General features: G+C 45.8%; 1 protein-coding gene across 2 annotated transcripts in view; it reads left to right on the top strand.

Annotated features, from left to right (window-relative positions):
- The window catches only part of LOC108938113 (rapamycin-insensitive companion of mTOR-like), a 34391-nt gene that overhangs the window by 3395 nt on the left and 13910 nt on the right, over positions 1-17086 (top strand). For both annotated transcript variants that reach the window (XM_029259457.1, XM_029259456.1), the window contains exons 3-23: positions 995-1092; positions 2066-2130; positions 3155-3286; positions 3875-3938; positions 5641-5767; positions 6022-6191; positions 6513-6580; positions 6732-6799; positions 7464-7546; positions 7989-8076; positions 8531-8621; positions 8916-8982; positions 9176-9256; positions 9358-9458; positions 9735-9900; positions 11214-11315; positions 11591-11637; positions 12306-12441; positions 12842-13041; positions 13431-13557; positions 13717-13881. In XM_029259457.1, coding sequence (XP_029115290.1) covers positions 995-1092; positions 2066-2130; positions 3155-3286; positions 3875-3938; positions 5641-5767; positions 6022-6191; positions 6513-6580; positions 6732-6799; positions 7464-7546; positions 7989-8076; positions 8531-8621; positions 8916-8982; positions 9176-9256; positions 9358-9458; positions 9735-9900; positions 11214-11315; positions 11591-11637; positions 12306-12441; positions 12842-13041; positions 13431-13557; positions 13717-13881 — 2246 coding nt within the window. The remainder of the gene's footprint in view (positions 1-994; positions 1093-2065; positions 2131-3154; positions 3287-3874; positions 3939-5640; positions 5768-6021; positions 6192-6512; positions 6581-6731; positions 6800-7463; positions 7547-7988; positions 8077-8530; positions 8622-8915; positions 8983-9175; positions 9257-9357; positions 9459-9734; positions 9901-11213; positions 11316-11590; positions 11638-12305; positions 12442-12841; positions 13042-13430; positions 13558-13716; positions 13882-17086) is intronic.

The following is a 17086-nucleotide window of genomic DNA, read 5'->3' as shown; positions in this document are numbered from 1 at the left end:
CCTTCTGGAGTACCGATGCTACGAGCGTTCCAGTGTTGGTGTATGTTGCAGGCTGCTTTCCTTATGGTTGTGGACTGGTTCAGGTTTGATCAATCTCACTTTTACCGTCGCTTTTCTGCTAATCCTGGACAGTTAGCACACCTCTGAACTGCTTTCTTTACATGGTCGTTGAGAGTTTGGACTAGCTCCCTTCAGCAGAAAGGACTTGCATCTAGGACCAGTGTAGACTAAAGGTTTGTACCTTACCATCTGACCATGGATAACCGTAACACAGCTGGAGATATATATACGTGTGTGTGTATTTTTTCTAAAGAGTATCACAGTTCCCAAAGTTCCTGGGCTGTGTGTTCAGATGTGGGTTTGAATCCAGCTCTTTCTGTGGAGCATGTTTCTTCTCTCCATGTGCTCTGGTTTCTTCCCACAGTTCAGACATATTTCAGGTGAACTGGTGACCAAGTCGCCAAGAGTGTCTGTGTGTGATATGCTTCTAGGATAGGCTCCAGACCATCGCGACCCTCTACTGACAAGCGAATGTTAATAATGCAGCGCAGTGGGATGAACCAGCAACCTTCAGGTTATATGTTTGCATCTGTAAAATCTGCTCAAGCTGCAAAATCATTTCCCGTTCCCTTCATGATGGTTGCTGGCTGTTCCAATTGGTGCGGCCCACACATCCACTGTTCCTTGAGTTCTCACCAGCGGACTGAAATGGAGTCTCGTTTTTCTGCGTACAAGCTATACGGAACAAATAGTACTTTATTCCGTCTAAGATAAAAATAACACGGGAGACTGGAAGATGCCTTGAGTGACTGCTACCTACTGAAAGTGGCGTGTCTCCCACAGACTCCTTTGCACCACTCATTACAGTCTCGCTTCAATTGGGTGATCTTCCATTTTTACGGCGCTTAGTTGTCGGCGTGCCGTCTGCGGGGGTCCAACCCTCAGGGCGACTGGCGGATTCTGTTACTATTCCTCTCGGTCTTCTCCCTCACAGAGGCGTCCGACAACCTGCGCGAGATCCTCCAGAATGTGGCCAAGCAGCGGGGCGTCTCGAATATGCGGAAGCTGGGACACCTGAACAACTTCATCAAGGTACTTCTTTGAAAACGCCGTTGAGAGCGAAAGAGCTATAACAAATTTGTTTTACGAAGCAGCACATATTTGGAGTCCCTGAAATTGTATTAATAAGTTTTAATAATATATTGATACTGCCTGAATACTCAACCAAAGTTAATAATACATCCGGCAAACACATACACTACCTACAGCTCTTCAGTGACCTACATGCGTTTGTTTGTTTGTATGTGTATGTGTGTGTGTGTGTGTGCGCGGGCGCGCGTAATCCATTCATGGCACCGATGCGAGTTGGAAGTGTACTGAGCTATCTTTATCCGTGCTGTGTGTGTGGGCACTGTTTTGTCTGAGTCTGGAGATGAAAGGGAGTGTGAGTGAGGAAGAGAAAGAAAGTCTGTTAGCGAGTGCAGTTTGCTTTTTGTGTGTGTGTGTGTGTGTCTTTTTATATAAGAGAAGAAGGGATGGAGAAGCTTTTGGGCATCTTAGTGTCAACCAGCTCACGGAGTCCCTTCCTTTCCGAGGTTGGTCACAGAAGGCGAAGAGTGTGAAGTGGTATTAAAATTCTGTGCCGACATGTCTGCTCACTGCTGCGCAGCTGGAGCGTCTCCGTCCTTAGTCTTTGTCTTTAAGTCGTTCTTTTGCTGGGTTCAGTTTTCTGATTTCAGTGGTTGAGCTGGGATCCTTTGTGAATCGCGCGAGTCCACCTGTCCAGCACCGGTGTTGGGCAAACTGGACAGGAGAGCGGAAGCAACGCAACACGCAAGTGTCCTACACCTCAGGGAACTGCCGCAGAAAAGCTTTGAACACATGTTGCCTGTGTATTGAACAGATACTTGTCTCCAGCAAGTGGACTCTCACTTTTCACTGGTGCTGTGTGTGCGCGGGTATCGCAGCCCCTTTGTCCACTCGTCTTCTGGGTGTCGAATGCAACTTTCTGATGGAAGCAACACATCTACGCCTTCATCCCTGTGAGCCAAACTTTGTCTCTCAGCTCCTTTGCAGTGTTGGCCACTCGGAGGAGAAATTTGGATTTACATACGAAGAAATCATCATCTGGTGAGTAAACAGGGTCCGCAGGCTCGGTGCGAATCCTAACGGATGGAATGGTTACGCTAATAGTCCTTCGCATACGTCCTCCCTGTATAAACTTAAACATTTAGAACTGAATATACTTTTATTGTAGCTCTTTTCTGTCACAAGATGAGAAATTTAAATGGAAGCTAATTAAAATATTTTAGGTTAATTGATGAGGGTGGGGAGGGGGCTGCGGTGGTACAGCGGGTTTGGCCAGGGCCTGCTCTCCAGTGGGTCTGGGGTTCAAGTCCTGCTTGGGGTGCCTTGTGATAGACTGGTGTTCCGTCCTGTGCATGTCCCCTCGCCCTCCAGCCCTGCGCCCTCTGTTGCCGGGTTAGGCTCCGGTTCGCAGCGACCCCATTCAGGACAAGCGGCCTCAGCCAGTGTGTGGTCAGAGTGGGGGGGGAACTTTTGTGGAGCTTTCTCTTCTGTTTTGCCATCTGGCCTTGACATTCTTTTTTTCTCCATGTCATGGTTTGTTCTCAATAGACCAGTGATGTCTTAAGTACCTTTGGAGATTTTTTTTTTTCCCCCCATTGTTCCTTCTAGAACATGACTGAAATCAGCTGATAGTGTAGTGGTTAGAGCTGCTGTCTTTGGACACAAAGGTTGCAGGTTTTAATCTCACCTCTGGCTGTAGTACCCTTGAGCAAGGTACTTACCCCAAATTTCTCCAGTAAAAATTATCCAGCTGTACAAATGGGTAAGTAATTGTAGGTAGATTGACATTATAAGTTGCTTTGGAGAAAAGCATCAGCTAAATGAATAAATGTAAATCAGGCTAACTGACTACAGTACTAATAGCTGAAGTGTCTGATCTCTCCTGAGTATTTACACCTGTTTAACCCGAATTTGGCAATTAGCATAAATCAGCCCTAATATCTTTAGTACTTTTTCAAAATTGTGTTTTCCATTCCACGTGTTGTTGGGTTACCCGCCACTTGGCTACACGTGACAAGTGCCAAGCCAACATGAAGGTGTCTGTGCCCCTGTCTCTTTACCCCAGCCTGCGGTTGGCTCTCCTAAATGAAGCCAAGGAGGTGCGGGCGGCAGGCCTGCGAGCTCTGCGCTATCTCATTCGAGACAGCACCATTCTCCAGAAGGTTCTGCGACTCCAGGTGGACTACCTAATATCCAGGTGAGGTCTCCCCTCGTGGCCCAGGAGAAAATTATTACTTCTTTTCTTAGTAGGAGCTTATTATCCAAAGGGAATGTGCATTTACATTTTACTCATTTGTGGAGCTCCAGATTCAGAGAAGCAATTAAGATTAGCCCTTGGGAGTGTTCATCGCAGACGCCTTGTCCTTCCTCACTGCTGCGAGACATATTAATGTTAAGTGTGCCCAAGCGCCTTTGCATTCATTCCTGCCACAAATTTCTTTAGCCATGTTGTGAGCGATAGACTTCCTGCTTGGATAAATTTGTCATGAAAACAAGAAGAAAAATGGCTCTTATATTAACGCTAAGTTGTGGACAATTGTATTCAGACCGTAGCAGGATGATAGATAAAATGCCATGAGTGTTACTGCTGTTGTGCCCTAGAGCAAGGTGCTCATCACTGATTGCTTTGGGTAAAAAAAAGACTGAAAGCTCTGTGGAATTTTTTTGCTTAAGGATGCGTCTCAGATGAAATCGTGAAAGTGCAGTGATACATCCAGAACTCATTGCGTGGACATTTAAGAGCAGGGTGTTAAGAATGCCTTTTGATCTCGCGCTCCTGTTTCAGGTGCATCGACATCCAGCAGAGCAATGAGGTTGAGCGGACGCAGGCACTTAGACTGGTGCGAAAGGTGAGCCACCACAGAGCTCTGCAGTCCTTCCTGTTCCTTTTCACAGCGGGAAAATGGAAAATATTTTTGACGGGGTCACTGGCAGCCTGTCTCAGTATTTTATGCCTTTAGGCCCTCTTTTATGCACTAGGTACAAACTGAATTTGTATTGCTGCTATCTGCAGACTTATGTAATTTCCTTTTTTCTTTTCTTTTTTTTTTTTATTTTTATAAAATGAATATATCAGTATATTCATGCATTGTGTCCTCAGCCAATTTGAATATGTGACTGTACAAAAACTTAATAATACATCTGTATATGCTACATACACATGCTGCCTCTCTGCTCTTATTCCCAGATACAACATGAACAAAACACACAAACCCCACACATTCTGTAAATAATTTCTTAATATTATGTCTTCACCATATCCCTCTTTAAATGAGAGTGGGAGTGGAATTGCTATGCTTTTTGGATGGAACAATAACTGTAAGTAGCTCAGTGTAGTGCATCTATGATTATAAGTTGCCTTGGACATAGACGTCAGCTGCGTACTAGTTAATTCTATCTCAAACGGTCAGACAAATACTAAAGGACAGGTCCTGCACAAAATAGAAATCTAAATTCTGAGCTGTCGGTATGTTTTAAACTCTTTGGATTAATAGATGGTAACAATAAACTCCACTCCCCAATAGTACCATATATGGACAGAAAACAGTATTGGTCCCGAGACTGAACTCTGGGGAACTGCATGTTTAACTATAGGCATTGATAATGTGCCTCAGTTTATTCCGGCAGAAGAAATAAACCAGTTAAGCATGGATTCAAACAGGTTACCTTAGAGCTGTAACCTGTGCACCATTTTATCACAATTTATTGTCACCTTCAGCACAAAGGTCCACATGCATCAGAGGGTAACAGTTGTTGTGCTGAGACCAGGGTGAAAACCAGACTGTAGTTTTGTTATTCATGTTTTTAATTGTAGGACAAACACTTTTTCAATAGTAAAGGGATGATTGAGACAAGCCTATAGTTGTTAAGTATGTTGCAGGCTACGTTTGATGCTTGAGCAAGGGGAAAGACCAGCGTAAGGTGGGTAATGGAGATATGTTAATAATATGTAAGCTATCTCCTCACTCGTACGTTGATTTACGATGTCTGTGTATTTGTGAACTCAAGCCAGTAAGCTTGGCATCTGTTTTATTTGTCCTTTTGCTCTAGTCAACTTTGTCTATTACACATCTGACATGAGGCTTTGCAATGGTTTTGTTTTCACGTAGATGTTTTTTTTACATTTTCCTTTTCAAGTAGAGCAAGAGCTTGTGGTTTGCAGTTGTTAGCGCGTTAGAATGCTTTGTGTCATGGCGCACAGTGTCTCATGGTGGTCCCTTTAACTGGACTTCCTTTTACAGAGGAAGTTCTTTTGATACAGTCGGAGTGAGTGTCTATTTTTGTGACCCCCTTCATAGGCTGAAAAAGAAGAAGCACTTTTTCCAGCCTGCCTCCGCAACGTAAACATCGTTTTCAATGGGCCACACTGTTTTTAGAACAGGTCTTTAGGGAAGGCCGACCCCAGCAATGACCAAAAATGTGTGTGAGGATGTCTGAATAAAGAATGCCAAAGTATTAATGGATCACAGTGTGAAATTGTAGTGTAAGAAGGTTGCCTAAGGGGTAAATAATACATTGACTGCGCTTTCTCCTCTCTGCTGCCCCCTACAGATGATCACTGTGAATGCGCTGCTGTTCCCCAGCTCCATCGTTAACTCCCTGATCGCAGTGGGTAATGATGGGTTGCAGGAGCGAGACCGCATGGTGCGGGCGTGCATCGCCATCATCTGCGAACTGGGTGGGTACACACAAACACACACTCAAAACACCACAGATGGTAAATGTATTGTGTTACAGTTTTCACGGGCATGCTTAAGAGGCTTTTTTTTCCTCCCAAGACTGTAATGGCTATGCCTGTATGGGCATGCGTAGGTAAACAGATGGACATCCAGAAACGAGCAGCCCGCCAATTTCATTTTTGGTGTTAATGTTGTAGGAAGTTTTTGTTCTTGCACGGATGAGGGTGTTCATCCGAATCCTTTCTTTCTTCAGCCTTGAAGAACCCAGAGGTGGTGGCGCAGAGGGGGGGCCTCAGCACCATCCTGAAGAACGTGATCGACTGCCAGCTGAGCCGCATCAACGAGGCCCTCATTACTACCATCCTGCACTTGCTCAACCACCCACACACTAGGCAATACGTGCGCTCTGACGTGGAGCTGGAGGTACGTGTCCCCTCATGACCCCTTGGCATTGCACTCCATGACCTTTTTGCTCATGCGAAAGAGACATCATCTGACTCACATTTAGAACCTAGAGAAAGTGGAAGCAGTAGTTGACAGTAGCAAGGACAAGGAGTTTACCAAGTCCGAAGAACAGAGAATGTGATATCTATATTTTGAGCAACTCTTTGGGTAGGAGTCTGCTTTCCTAGCCCTTAAATCTAATTAAATTATGTAATGAATTCATGAATTAATGAACTACAAGTCACCACTTGTAAGATCTGCATGAGAAAGTAACAAATGTGTTTTGTGTTCGTTCTTCAGCAAATCCTGGCACCTTACACCGACTCTCACTACAGGCACAACCCGGACACTGCTGAAGGCCAGCTCAAGTGAGGGGCCTGCTTTGCCATAGCTTTCATCATAATTAGTGTTCTGTGTGTGTGTGTGTGTTTGTATTTGGGCATGTTGTTTGCTGGCTGTGCATTAGTTTTGAGTAGGTCTCCACTCACTGAACCTCTGCCCTTGGCCCTCACCCTGCAGAGAGGACAGAGAGGCACGGTTCCTCGCCAGCAAGATGGCCATCGTGGCGGCCTTCCGCTCCTGGTCAGGTGAGACGCAATCAATGGTGGCCTCTGATGAGACTTCCTCAGGGAGCTCAGTTTTAACCTGAGCAGTTATCTGTACACTGGTTTTCCTACCACATGCCCTGTAGCATTAAATACCCCTCAGTTAGACACACAGTCATGTTGTCTGTGCAAAACAACCAAAGCTAATGCCATTCTAATGATCAGGAGTGTGTGGTATTATTGTGCTCTGTGTGCTGTAAACAAATATAATGATTACATTTTCTCTTGTATTTCTTGGCAGTCATATTTCAACAATAATTAAATGGTGATTTTTGACTTGTGGAATTTAATGGACAGAAAAAGTGCACAAGTGAAAAACCTTGCACAAAGGTTCTAAAAAATTTTTCCTAGTTATTTCAAGTCGAATCTTTTTTTTCCCCCTTCCACGCCCTGCTTAAATATTTTTAGTTACTTTTGACTGGTAGGCTCAGGAAGTACCTTTAGCCCTGAAGGCACATCTACAGAATGTAGTAGTTCTAGAAGAAGGTGAGAATTGACACACTTAAGAAGGTTCCACAGGTTTGCTATGAGCCGCACAACTCGAGTGTCCCTCAGCGGTACTTCATGGTGTCTTTGCAGTCAGTCTGCTGTGGGCTGCCGTCCTTACTAATTTAGTGTGTCTCCCTTTGTCTCTTTTTGTCTCCAGGAATCATTAACTTGTGTAAGCCAGGCAACTCTGGAATCCAGTCTCTGATTGGCCTGCTCTGTATACCAAACATGGATGTGCGGGTAGGTGTAGCATTTTACATTTCATCAAGCTTCGCGAAAAGATCTGTTGCCGTGCTTGTGTTAAATTCTGTGTGATTGCAATGACTGCCACTGAAAGACTGAAGGCCTGTCTACACAGCTGATAGCTATGATACACAGCTGGGGACAGCTGATAGTGTAGTGGTTAGAGCTGCTGCCTTTGGACCCAAAAGTTGCAGGTTCAAATCTAACCTCCAGTTGTACTACCCTTGAGCAAGGTAGTTATCCTGAATTGCTCCAGCAAAAATTACCCAGCTGTATAAATGGGTAAACGATTGTAGGTAGATTAACACTGTAAGTTGCTTTGGAGAAAATCGTCAGCTAAATGAATGAATGCAAGATGACCCAAAAGATCAGATCAATGATGCGTTTAATGTAAACGTACACTAGCTCTTCTAACTCCGATTCCCGTTGTCCAACACAGAGAGGGTTATTAGAGGTCCTGTATGAAATCTTCCGACTTCCCGTTCCCGTTGTGACGCAGGACTTCATCGAAGCTCTTTTCAGCGTCGGTAAGGAGCATCAGCTTTCTCATTAGTACTAGGTGTAGTTATACAGGTGGTCCCCGATTTACGATGGTTTGACTTACGAATAGACATTCGTTAGAAATTGTACTTCAGATTTTGAATTCTGATTCTTTTTCCTGGGCAAGCGATATGCGGAACAATACTCTCTCGCAATGGTGGACAGCGGCAGTGATCCGCATCTCCCAGTCTGTCATGCAGAGGTGTGTATTAGGCGTATTAAATGCATTTTCGACTTATGATGGGTTTTGCAGAATGTAACCCCATCGTAAATCGATGACCACCTCTACTTGTATTCTAATGCGTTTCACGTGGCTTCAGGTTTGACCCTGTGGTTGTGACCACTACCGGGGTGTTTTGATTTTAATCCTTCTGTATCGTTTTCATTGTTGTCCTTTTTGTGGATGTTTATGATCAGGATCATTTTGACTGTTCTCGCCAGACCCCAGCAGGTTTCAGGATAGCTGGAGGTTGTCTGACGGCTTTGTAGCTTCTGAGGCCAAAGTCATCCTTCCGCACCGAGCGAGATCCAGGTAGGACTTTCCTCAACATCGTTGAGGTCTGCTTCGTCCATTGCTTTTGAGGTGCTTTACACCAAGCAACAGAGGTGCTCCTAGTTCCTTTCCAAATAATGACATCAAGAGCTGAAATCTTGGAGGGGGGGGAGAAGTGGATGATGTGGGGTAAGGTCCCTGGCTGCTTTAGAAAGATACATGAAGCTCTATCTTTGTTCTTAACAAGGCTCATCCTCACTTCTCTTGTCCTGGACTTGACTGTGAGGGGTGTACCAGGTGTTATCCACTCTTACCCTCCTGTCTGTCCCACAGGCCTGACCTGATGGACAACTACCTTGCTCTGGTTCTGTCTGCCTTCATCAACAGTGGCCTCCTGGAGGTAGGGGACACTACAAACACCTGGAACCTGCAACTGCAGGCATTATTTAACTTGTTCTGCTAGGAATTAAAGAAAAACTGAAAATTAAAGTGATGTACTTTCCTTTCTCATATTTTCTGTTAGGAAAATAAAAGGTGCTTATTGATGTTGAGACAAATCTCACAGCGTTAATACTGTGAACTGTTCCTTACAGGGCTTGGTAGAGGTCATCACCAGCAGTGACGACCACATCTCTGTCCACGCCACCATTCTCCTTGGGGACCTTCTGCACATGGTACAGCTGCTTGTGCTGCTGAGATTGTTGCTGTCTCTGATGGGGACATCCTGCAAGAGACTGTCATGTGACCTGTCCTTGCCTCTCTCTCTCTCCCGCAGGCCAACACTATCCTCCCCCACTCGCACAGCCACCACCTGCACTGTCTGCCCACACTCATGAACATGGCTGCCTCCTTCGACATCCCACAGGAGAAGCGGCTGTGAGTGCCTGTCTGCCGGCCCTAGACTCTGCTTTGCCTCCTTACGCTGTAGTTGTATTTTGGGACACGTGAGACAGATGAAAGCTGAAGTTGTAAAAATATGAAGCATAACTGGAAACTCACATTATTCAGTAGCTTTCTCTGTGCTCATCCTGTTGGCACATCATCTCAGGGAGGTTAAGGATGAAAAGTTGGTGTAAGAATGGAGAGGTAGTTGCTCCGTGCTCCACTTTTGCTCACTGCTTTTGACCGTGCTTTTCTCTGCCGCGCATCCAGACGGGCCAGCGCCGCTGTCAACTGCTTGAAGCGTTTCCATGAGAGGAAGAAGCGCGGGCCAAAACCGCACAGCCTCTACCTGGACCAGGTGGTCCGCAAAGCGATGGCGGCGCACCAACGCAGGGACCAACATCTCCGCGTGCAGAAGGACATCTATGTGATCAAGGTAACCACCTCTGCACACCCCTGTGGGGCCACTTCTTGGTCTCGCTGTAGGACTGTTCCTCCAGACATGCCATCTGTTAGGGTTAGTAATCTCTCACATGCTGAGAGCGCAGGCAGGATGCTGTGGTTGGACCGAAAGCCCTCCGTACTGCTGTACTCTGGGCCGTGTCACACGGTACAGTATGTTTCTTCTGTAATCGGTATTTTATGGTTGAGTAACATGAACAGTAATAAAAATGGGGCAGTAGTACCTAGGCTAATGTGGCAAGGAAATCTATTTTAATGTTGCGGTCTGTACTAGAAGTTCCCGAGTACTGGCTTCTACACAAAAGTTTTAAATAATATTAATGACTGGTGTTTAAATTTCTTGTGCCTGAAAAATTGACATTCGATATGTGACAGTTGTAATGAATTCTGGAATGTCTGGACACCCTTTTGTAAGTTATTAGAAGCTGTTTACATGATCATTGCTGTGCTATATTGTAACCGTTTGACTTGAGCCCTCGCGCTGTGTGTGTGATTATCTTTTCCATTTCTCCGTGAACTGTCTCTACCTGTACGTTGCTTTCGCCCTGTTCTTTCCATAAAATCAGTGGGGGAAAAAAAAAAATGTGGCAGTGGTTATCATTAAGAGTTACTTAGAAATGGAAGGATTCAACTTGGAATGCCACATTAGTACATTTACATTACATTTATTCATTTAGCTAATGCTGTTTCTCCAAAGCGACTTAATGTTAAGATTCTTACAACTATTTACCCATTTATATAGCGGGGAAATTGAGGGTAAGTCCCTTGGTCAAGGGTTCTACCGCCAGAGCTGGGGTTCAAACCTGCAGCCTTTGGGTCCAAAAGCAGCAGCTCTAATCACTGCACTACTAGTTGTCCCCAGTACCCTTGATCAAGATGCTTACTCTGAATTGAGGCAATAAAATTACCCAGCTTTACAAATAAGTAATTGTAAGTAGGTTAATGTGCAAATCTAACACTGTAAATTTCTTCAGAGAGAAGAGTCATCTTCTTGAAGGAATAATATTCATAAGGAAACTGGCACATATTTCCATAACATGGTTCCAGCACTGTAAATTCATACTGTGTGTGAGGGACTGGGCACGTACACTGTGTGCTCCAGGAGGCTTCAGGTTCATTTGGATGCCATGGTGGAGAACAGAGAACAGGGTGAGGTATCCCTGCGGGAGTTTCAGTGCTATAACAGAATGCAGGATCTTGACTGGCGATACCCCATGAGTGGATGTGCCAGGAGGGTGTCATTCTTCGGGGGGGGTCTCACTGGAGGGATGTCTTGTGCATTCGTAGGACACGGAGGACGCGCTCATGATGAACCTGCGAGACAGCCAGATTCTGAACCACAAACAGAACCTGGACTGGAATTGGGTTCTTATCGCCACCATCCTGAAGGTACGCACTCAGCTTCGTCCTCCCCCCGGCGAAGCGGTTGAGCAGCTTCGGAAAAAACTTTTCAAAAATAATTGTCATTAATTAACTAGTAATTTTTAATATTTAATTTGGTTGTTTTAACTGTGTGAACCTTGAAAAACAGGACATCTAATTATACCGTTTCTCTGGTTGGATTTCATTAGTTTTTAAAAAAATGTTTTTATTTTTTAAAAGCATGGCTCCTCAGTTTTTTGAGTGCATCATTGTAACTGATTCTCATCTTTTCATCTCCACAGTGGCCAAATGTGAACCTCCGGAACAATAAAGATGAACAGATGCACAAGTAAGCTTTTCTTGAAACCGTTTACCCTTTTCCTGTGCTTGCGTATGTCATAAATAAAGTGATCCAGCATCCAGTGCTTTGGTAAATGCCCCCTTTTCACTCAATCCAGGTAATACGATAACTAAGAATGGCAACAGTTCCTGATGTACTATAAAGAAACAGGTTTCTGATAAACTGATCAGTAGTGGTTACGGCCGACGCCGTCCATGTGAAGGACTGTGGTTTGACTCTCGCTCTTCATATAGTATTTTTAAGCAAGGTAGTTAACCTTGATTTGATGCAGTGAAAATTTACCCTCCCCTATAGTGTATAAATGAATCCTGTAGGTAGCTTAGTGTAAAAACAGTGTGTAAGAGACTTATGAGGAAAAGTGTGACATGGAGGAGAAAATAATAAAAGTAAAGGTGTGATCTTGTGCCTTGATACCTCCATATTCACAAGTGCCTCTTTTTACCGTTATGTTACCACTGTTTTTACTCAATTTAGCCTTTTTACTGTTTTCTACCAAACCCTAACCAGGAGACATGTTCTAGGGTGACTTGTACACGGGCAGTAGCAGACAGTACGTTGGCTCAGCGTCACTCAGCCAGGTTACGGGAACGCGTGCCAAGCTCTGACGTGGGCACCCACGGTCACCTAACTGACAAGGGTACTCTTCTTCGCTGCAGGTTCGTGCGCAGGCTCCTCTACTTTTACAAGCCGAGCAGCAAGCTCTTCGCCAGCCTGGAGCTCGACCACAGCAAGGCAAGGCAGCTGACTGTGGCCGGTTGTCAGTTCATCGAGTTCCTGCTGGAGTCCGACGAGGTGAGGGAGCCACGCAGACGCAGAACCCCACTGGTCTGTACCAGTTTCTGTCAGACCACGAATAAAGTGATTAGCAATGTGATACAGTTTTAATATAAACCACGGGACAGAATCCAGATGCTAAATGGGACTGAACAGTTTGTGGTGGTGCTTTACTTGTTTTGCTGCCTTAATTAGGTCTGTGGTGGAAATTTTTTTTTTTTTTTTTTGTTTTTTGTTAGTTGACTAAGGCAATTCACCAACAAAATAGCAGTGGCTGTGCTGGATAGCAAGAAAATCAATCCAATCCCTGGAAAATTGGCAAAAGAATACCAGAACTTTGACACACACAGCCCCCTTTCACATTCCAGCCTAAATGTCCACATAGACTCACTGTAATATGTGTGTGTGCTCCCTACAGGATGGCCAGGTGTACCTGGAAGACCTGGTAAGGGACATCGAACAGTGGCTGTCCTCCTCCTCCGGGCTCAAGACGGACCGCAGTCTCCAGAGCAACGGGCTTCTCACCACTCTGAGCCAACACTACTTCCTGTTCCTGGGCACGCTGTCTGCCCACCCCCATGGCGTTAAAATTCTGGAGAAATGCAGCATCTTCCAGTGGTGAGTCACCCGCTCCTTCCCAGATCCCACAGACCTGTGGCACCACTGACATTTGAGGAGCTCATGGTCCTTGTCTACTAAAAATTTAAACTATTCTTTACATATATAGTTTTTATGGTTTATTCATTCATACAATTGAGTGTTTGTAACCCAAGTATTTCAGCACCTTGTTCACTGGAACACAAGTGGTTCTCTTTCCTGTGATTTCGATCCTTTCAGTTAGAATTTAGGCTTCTCAGTGACAGCGCCACCAGCTGTGCCGATTGTCCTGAAATGTACAGCTTTACTCATTGGAAGCGGTGAAGTCACGTTACTTAACACCTAAAAAGCTGTTATTTTAGAGCGGACGTCCTGTATGAATGTCCCTTTTTCTTCTGGATCCTCTCCAGTCTGCTAAGCCTGTGCTCGCTGAAGAACCAGGACGCCACGCTCAAGCTGACGGTGTCCGCACTGGACTACAGCCGCGACGGACTGGCTCGGGTCATCCTCTCCAAGATCCTCACAGCAGCTACTGATGTGAGACCAGTGATGATGACACAGCTGTTTCATGTCTTATCCTAGTAAATCTTTACGGTGCTCTGCCTGCAGATCCTTTGTTATGGTGTTATTTCTTGTACATTTTTTGAGCACTGCCTACGTTCTTACAAGTGCTTCTGCCCACGTGGCTGTTTGCAGAACTGCAGGCTGTATGCCACCAAGCACCTGCGGGTGCTGCTACGTGCCAACGTGGAGTTCTTCAGCAACTGGGGCATCGAGCTGCTGGTCACACAGCTGCATGACCGCAACAAGGCTGTCTCCATGGAGGCACTGGACATCCTGGATGAGGCCTGCGAGGACAAGGTGATGGGCCAGCAGAACCTGTGCCGAAACAGCAGGGTTTGGAGATGAGGGATTGATAAATGAGTCCCCCCCGGTTGTGATCACATGCAGCTCATGTTGGAGACGAAAGTTGGTTATCATTCAACATTAGAGCGGATCAGAGAGTAATTCACTAGTGCCTTAGGGAAGAAGCGAGGAACTACAGTCCTCCAGTGGCAGGGTTCTTTTCTTTTCACTTTTTTCCTTGTTCAGTTCAGCCTTTTCAACAAAGTGATTTACAACGTTAGATTAAGGTACTTACAATGATTTACTCGTTTATACAGTTTGGTAATTTTTGCAGGAGCAATTCAGAGTAATTACTTTAATTATAGGTAGTGCTGCAGGGTTTGAACCCGGGCCCTTCCCTGACCACTACCCCTCCTGCTGCCCTTCTGTATTCATAGCTTGATCAGTACAATAATTTGTAAGGGTGAACATTTCACCTACTCTGTCAGTTGTAAATCAGAGTGGTGACTAACTATCCATAAGGACTGCAGTCCCAAACTTAGCAGTGCGGTAGGTGTATTGTAGCGCCCTCTCCTGACCTGGTTGTGCATGTACCGCATTTGTGGTTCACTGGGGTCCTAGGTTCAGAATCAGAACGAGCTTTATTGCCAAGTATGTTCGCACATACAAGGAATTTGTCTTGGTGACAGGAACTACCACAGCACAGACAGAATGACAGTGACAAGACACAGATGAGAAGATAGAGTATGTGAGCAAGGGATAAAAAATATTTAAAAAATATAAAGTACCCAATATACAAAAATAGTACAAAAATAGTCGCTAGATACAAATGCAAGGGAGTGTAAGAGAAATGTGATAAATAGTTATAAATATAAATAGCATTATGTATTGCACGGTTTACTCTCTAGGGGAGAGATTTAGGTGTTCATGAGGTAGATGGCCTGAGGAAAGAAACTTTTCTTATGCCTGGCTGTCCTGGTGCACAGTGCTCTGTAGCGCCGGCCAGATGGCAAGGGTTCGAAGAGGAAGTGGCCTGGATGTGAGGGGTCTAGAATGATTTTGCTCGCCCTTTTACTGACTCTGGACGAGTGCAGTTCTTGGAGAGCTGGGGGGGATGTGCCGATGATTCTTCCGGCAGTCCGAACTATCCGCTGCAGTCTTCTGATGTCTGACTTCGTAGCTGAGCCGAACCAGACAGTTATAGAGGTGCAGAGGACGGACTCAATGACTGCAGAGTAGAATTGCAGCAGTAGCTCCTGTGGCAGGTTGAACTTCCTCAGCTGACGAAGGAAGTACAACCTCTGCTGGGCCTTCTTCACAATGGAGTCTATGTGGGGCTCCCACTTCAGGTCCTGTGAGATGGTGGTGCCCAGGAACCTGAATGACTCCACTGTTGCCACAGTGCTGTTCATGATGGTGAGTGGGGATAATGCTGAGGTGTTTCTCCTGAAGTCTACGATCATCTCCACTGTTTTGAGCGTGTTCAGCTCCAGGTTGTTATGACTGCACCAGACAGCCAGCTCATGGACCTCCTGTCTATAGGCAGACTCGTCGCCATTCCGGATGAGGCCGATGAGCGTGGTGTCGTCTGCAAACTTCAGGAGTTTGACAGAGGGGTCCTTCGCGGTGCAGTCGTTGGTGTACAGGGAGAAGAGCAGTGGGGAGAGCACACATCCCTGGGGGGCTCCAGTACTGATCGTGCGAGTTTCGGATGAGAATTTTCCCAGCCTCACTATCTGCTGCCTGTCTGTCAGAAAGTTGGTGATCCACTGACAGATGGAGGTGGGCACGGAGAGTTGGGTTAATTTGGACAGGAGGAGGTGTGGGATGATGGTGTTGAAGGCTGAGCTGAAGTCCACGAACAGGATTCTCGCATAAGTCCCTGGTTTGTCCAGATGTTGCAGAATGTAGTGCAGTCCCATGTTGACTGCATCATCCACAGACCTGTTTGCTCGGTAAGCAAACTGCAGGGGGTCCAGCAAGGGTCCAGTGATGTCTTTCAGGTAGTCCAACACCAGTTTTTCAAGTGACTTCATGACCACAGATGTTAAGGCGACAGGTCTGTAGTCATTAAGTCCTGTGATTTTGGGTTTCTTTGGGATGGGGATGATGGTGGAGCGTTTGAAGCAGGAAGGAACTTCGCACATCTCCAGTGATCTGTTGAAGATCTTTGTGAAGATAGGGGCCAGCTGGTCAGCACAGGTTTTTAGGCAGGCCGGTGAGACACCGTCTGGGCCTGGTGCTTTCCTTGTCTTCTGTTTGATGAAGACCCGACGCACCTCCTCTTCGCAGATCAAAGGTACAGGAGGGGGGGAGGTGGGGGTTACTTGAGTTGTTAAGTGATTGGTGGAGAGAGGGTCTGAATGGGTGTAGGGTGTGAGACAGGGTTTATCAAACCTGCAATAAAACTCATTCAAATCGTCGGCTAGTTGTTGAGTTGACACGGTGCCGGGGGGTGGTGTCTTGTAATTTGTGATGCCTTTCCACACCGACGCAGGATCGTTGGCTGAAAACTGTTTCTTCAGCTTTTCAGAGTAGTTTCTCTTAGCCACTCTGATCTCCTTTGCCAGTGTGTTTTTGGCTTGTTTATACAAGACTCCGTCCCCGTTCTTGTAGGCGTCTTCTTTGGCCTGACGAAGCTGTCTGAGTTTTGCAGTGAACCACGGTTTGTCATTGTTGTATGTTAAACGAGTCCTGGTAGGGATGCACATATCCTCGCAGAAACTGACATATGATGTTACAGAGTCTGTGAGCTCATCCAGATCGCTAGCAGCAGCCTCAAAAACACTCCAGTCAGTGCACTCGAAGCAGGCTTGTAAGTCCTGCTCTGCTTTCCCAGTCCATCTTTTAAGAGTCCTTATTACAGGTTTAGCTGATTTCAGTTTCTGCCTGTAGGTCGGTATAAGATGAACCAGGCAGTGATCAGAGAGCCCCAAAGCTGCCCGTGGAACAGAGTGATATGCATCTTTTACTGTGGTGTAGCAGTGGTCCAGTATATTACTGTCTCTGGTGGGACATGTAATATGCTGTCTGTATTTTGGCAGTTCACGGGAGAGATTTGCTTTATTAAAGTCCCCGAGAATGATTATAACAGAGTCCGGGTGTTGTTGCTCTGTGTCAGTGATCTGGTCGCCCAGCTGTTGCAGCGCTGCGTTCACGCACGCTTGCGGTGGAATGTAAACACTTACGAGGATGAACGAGGAAAACTCCCGCGGCGAGT

The sequence above is a fragment of the Scleropages formosus genome, chromosome 17 (assembly GCF_900964775.1).
Source record: "Scleropages formosus chromosome 17, fSclFor1.1, whole genome shotgun sequence".
In the NCBI taxonomy this organism is placed as follows: domain Eukaryota; kingdom Metazoa; phylum Chordata; class Actinopteri; order Osteoglossiformes; family Osteoglossidae; genus Scleropages; species Scleropages formosus.
Note: the sequence above shows the minus strand (reverse complement) of the source record. Positions and strands in the feature narration are given on the sequence as shown.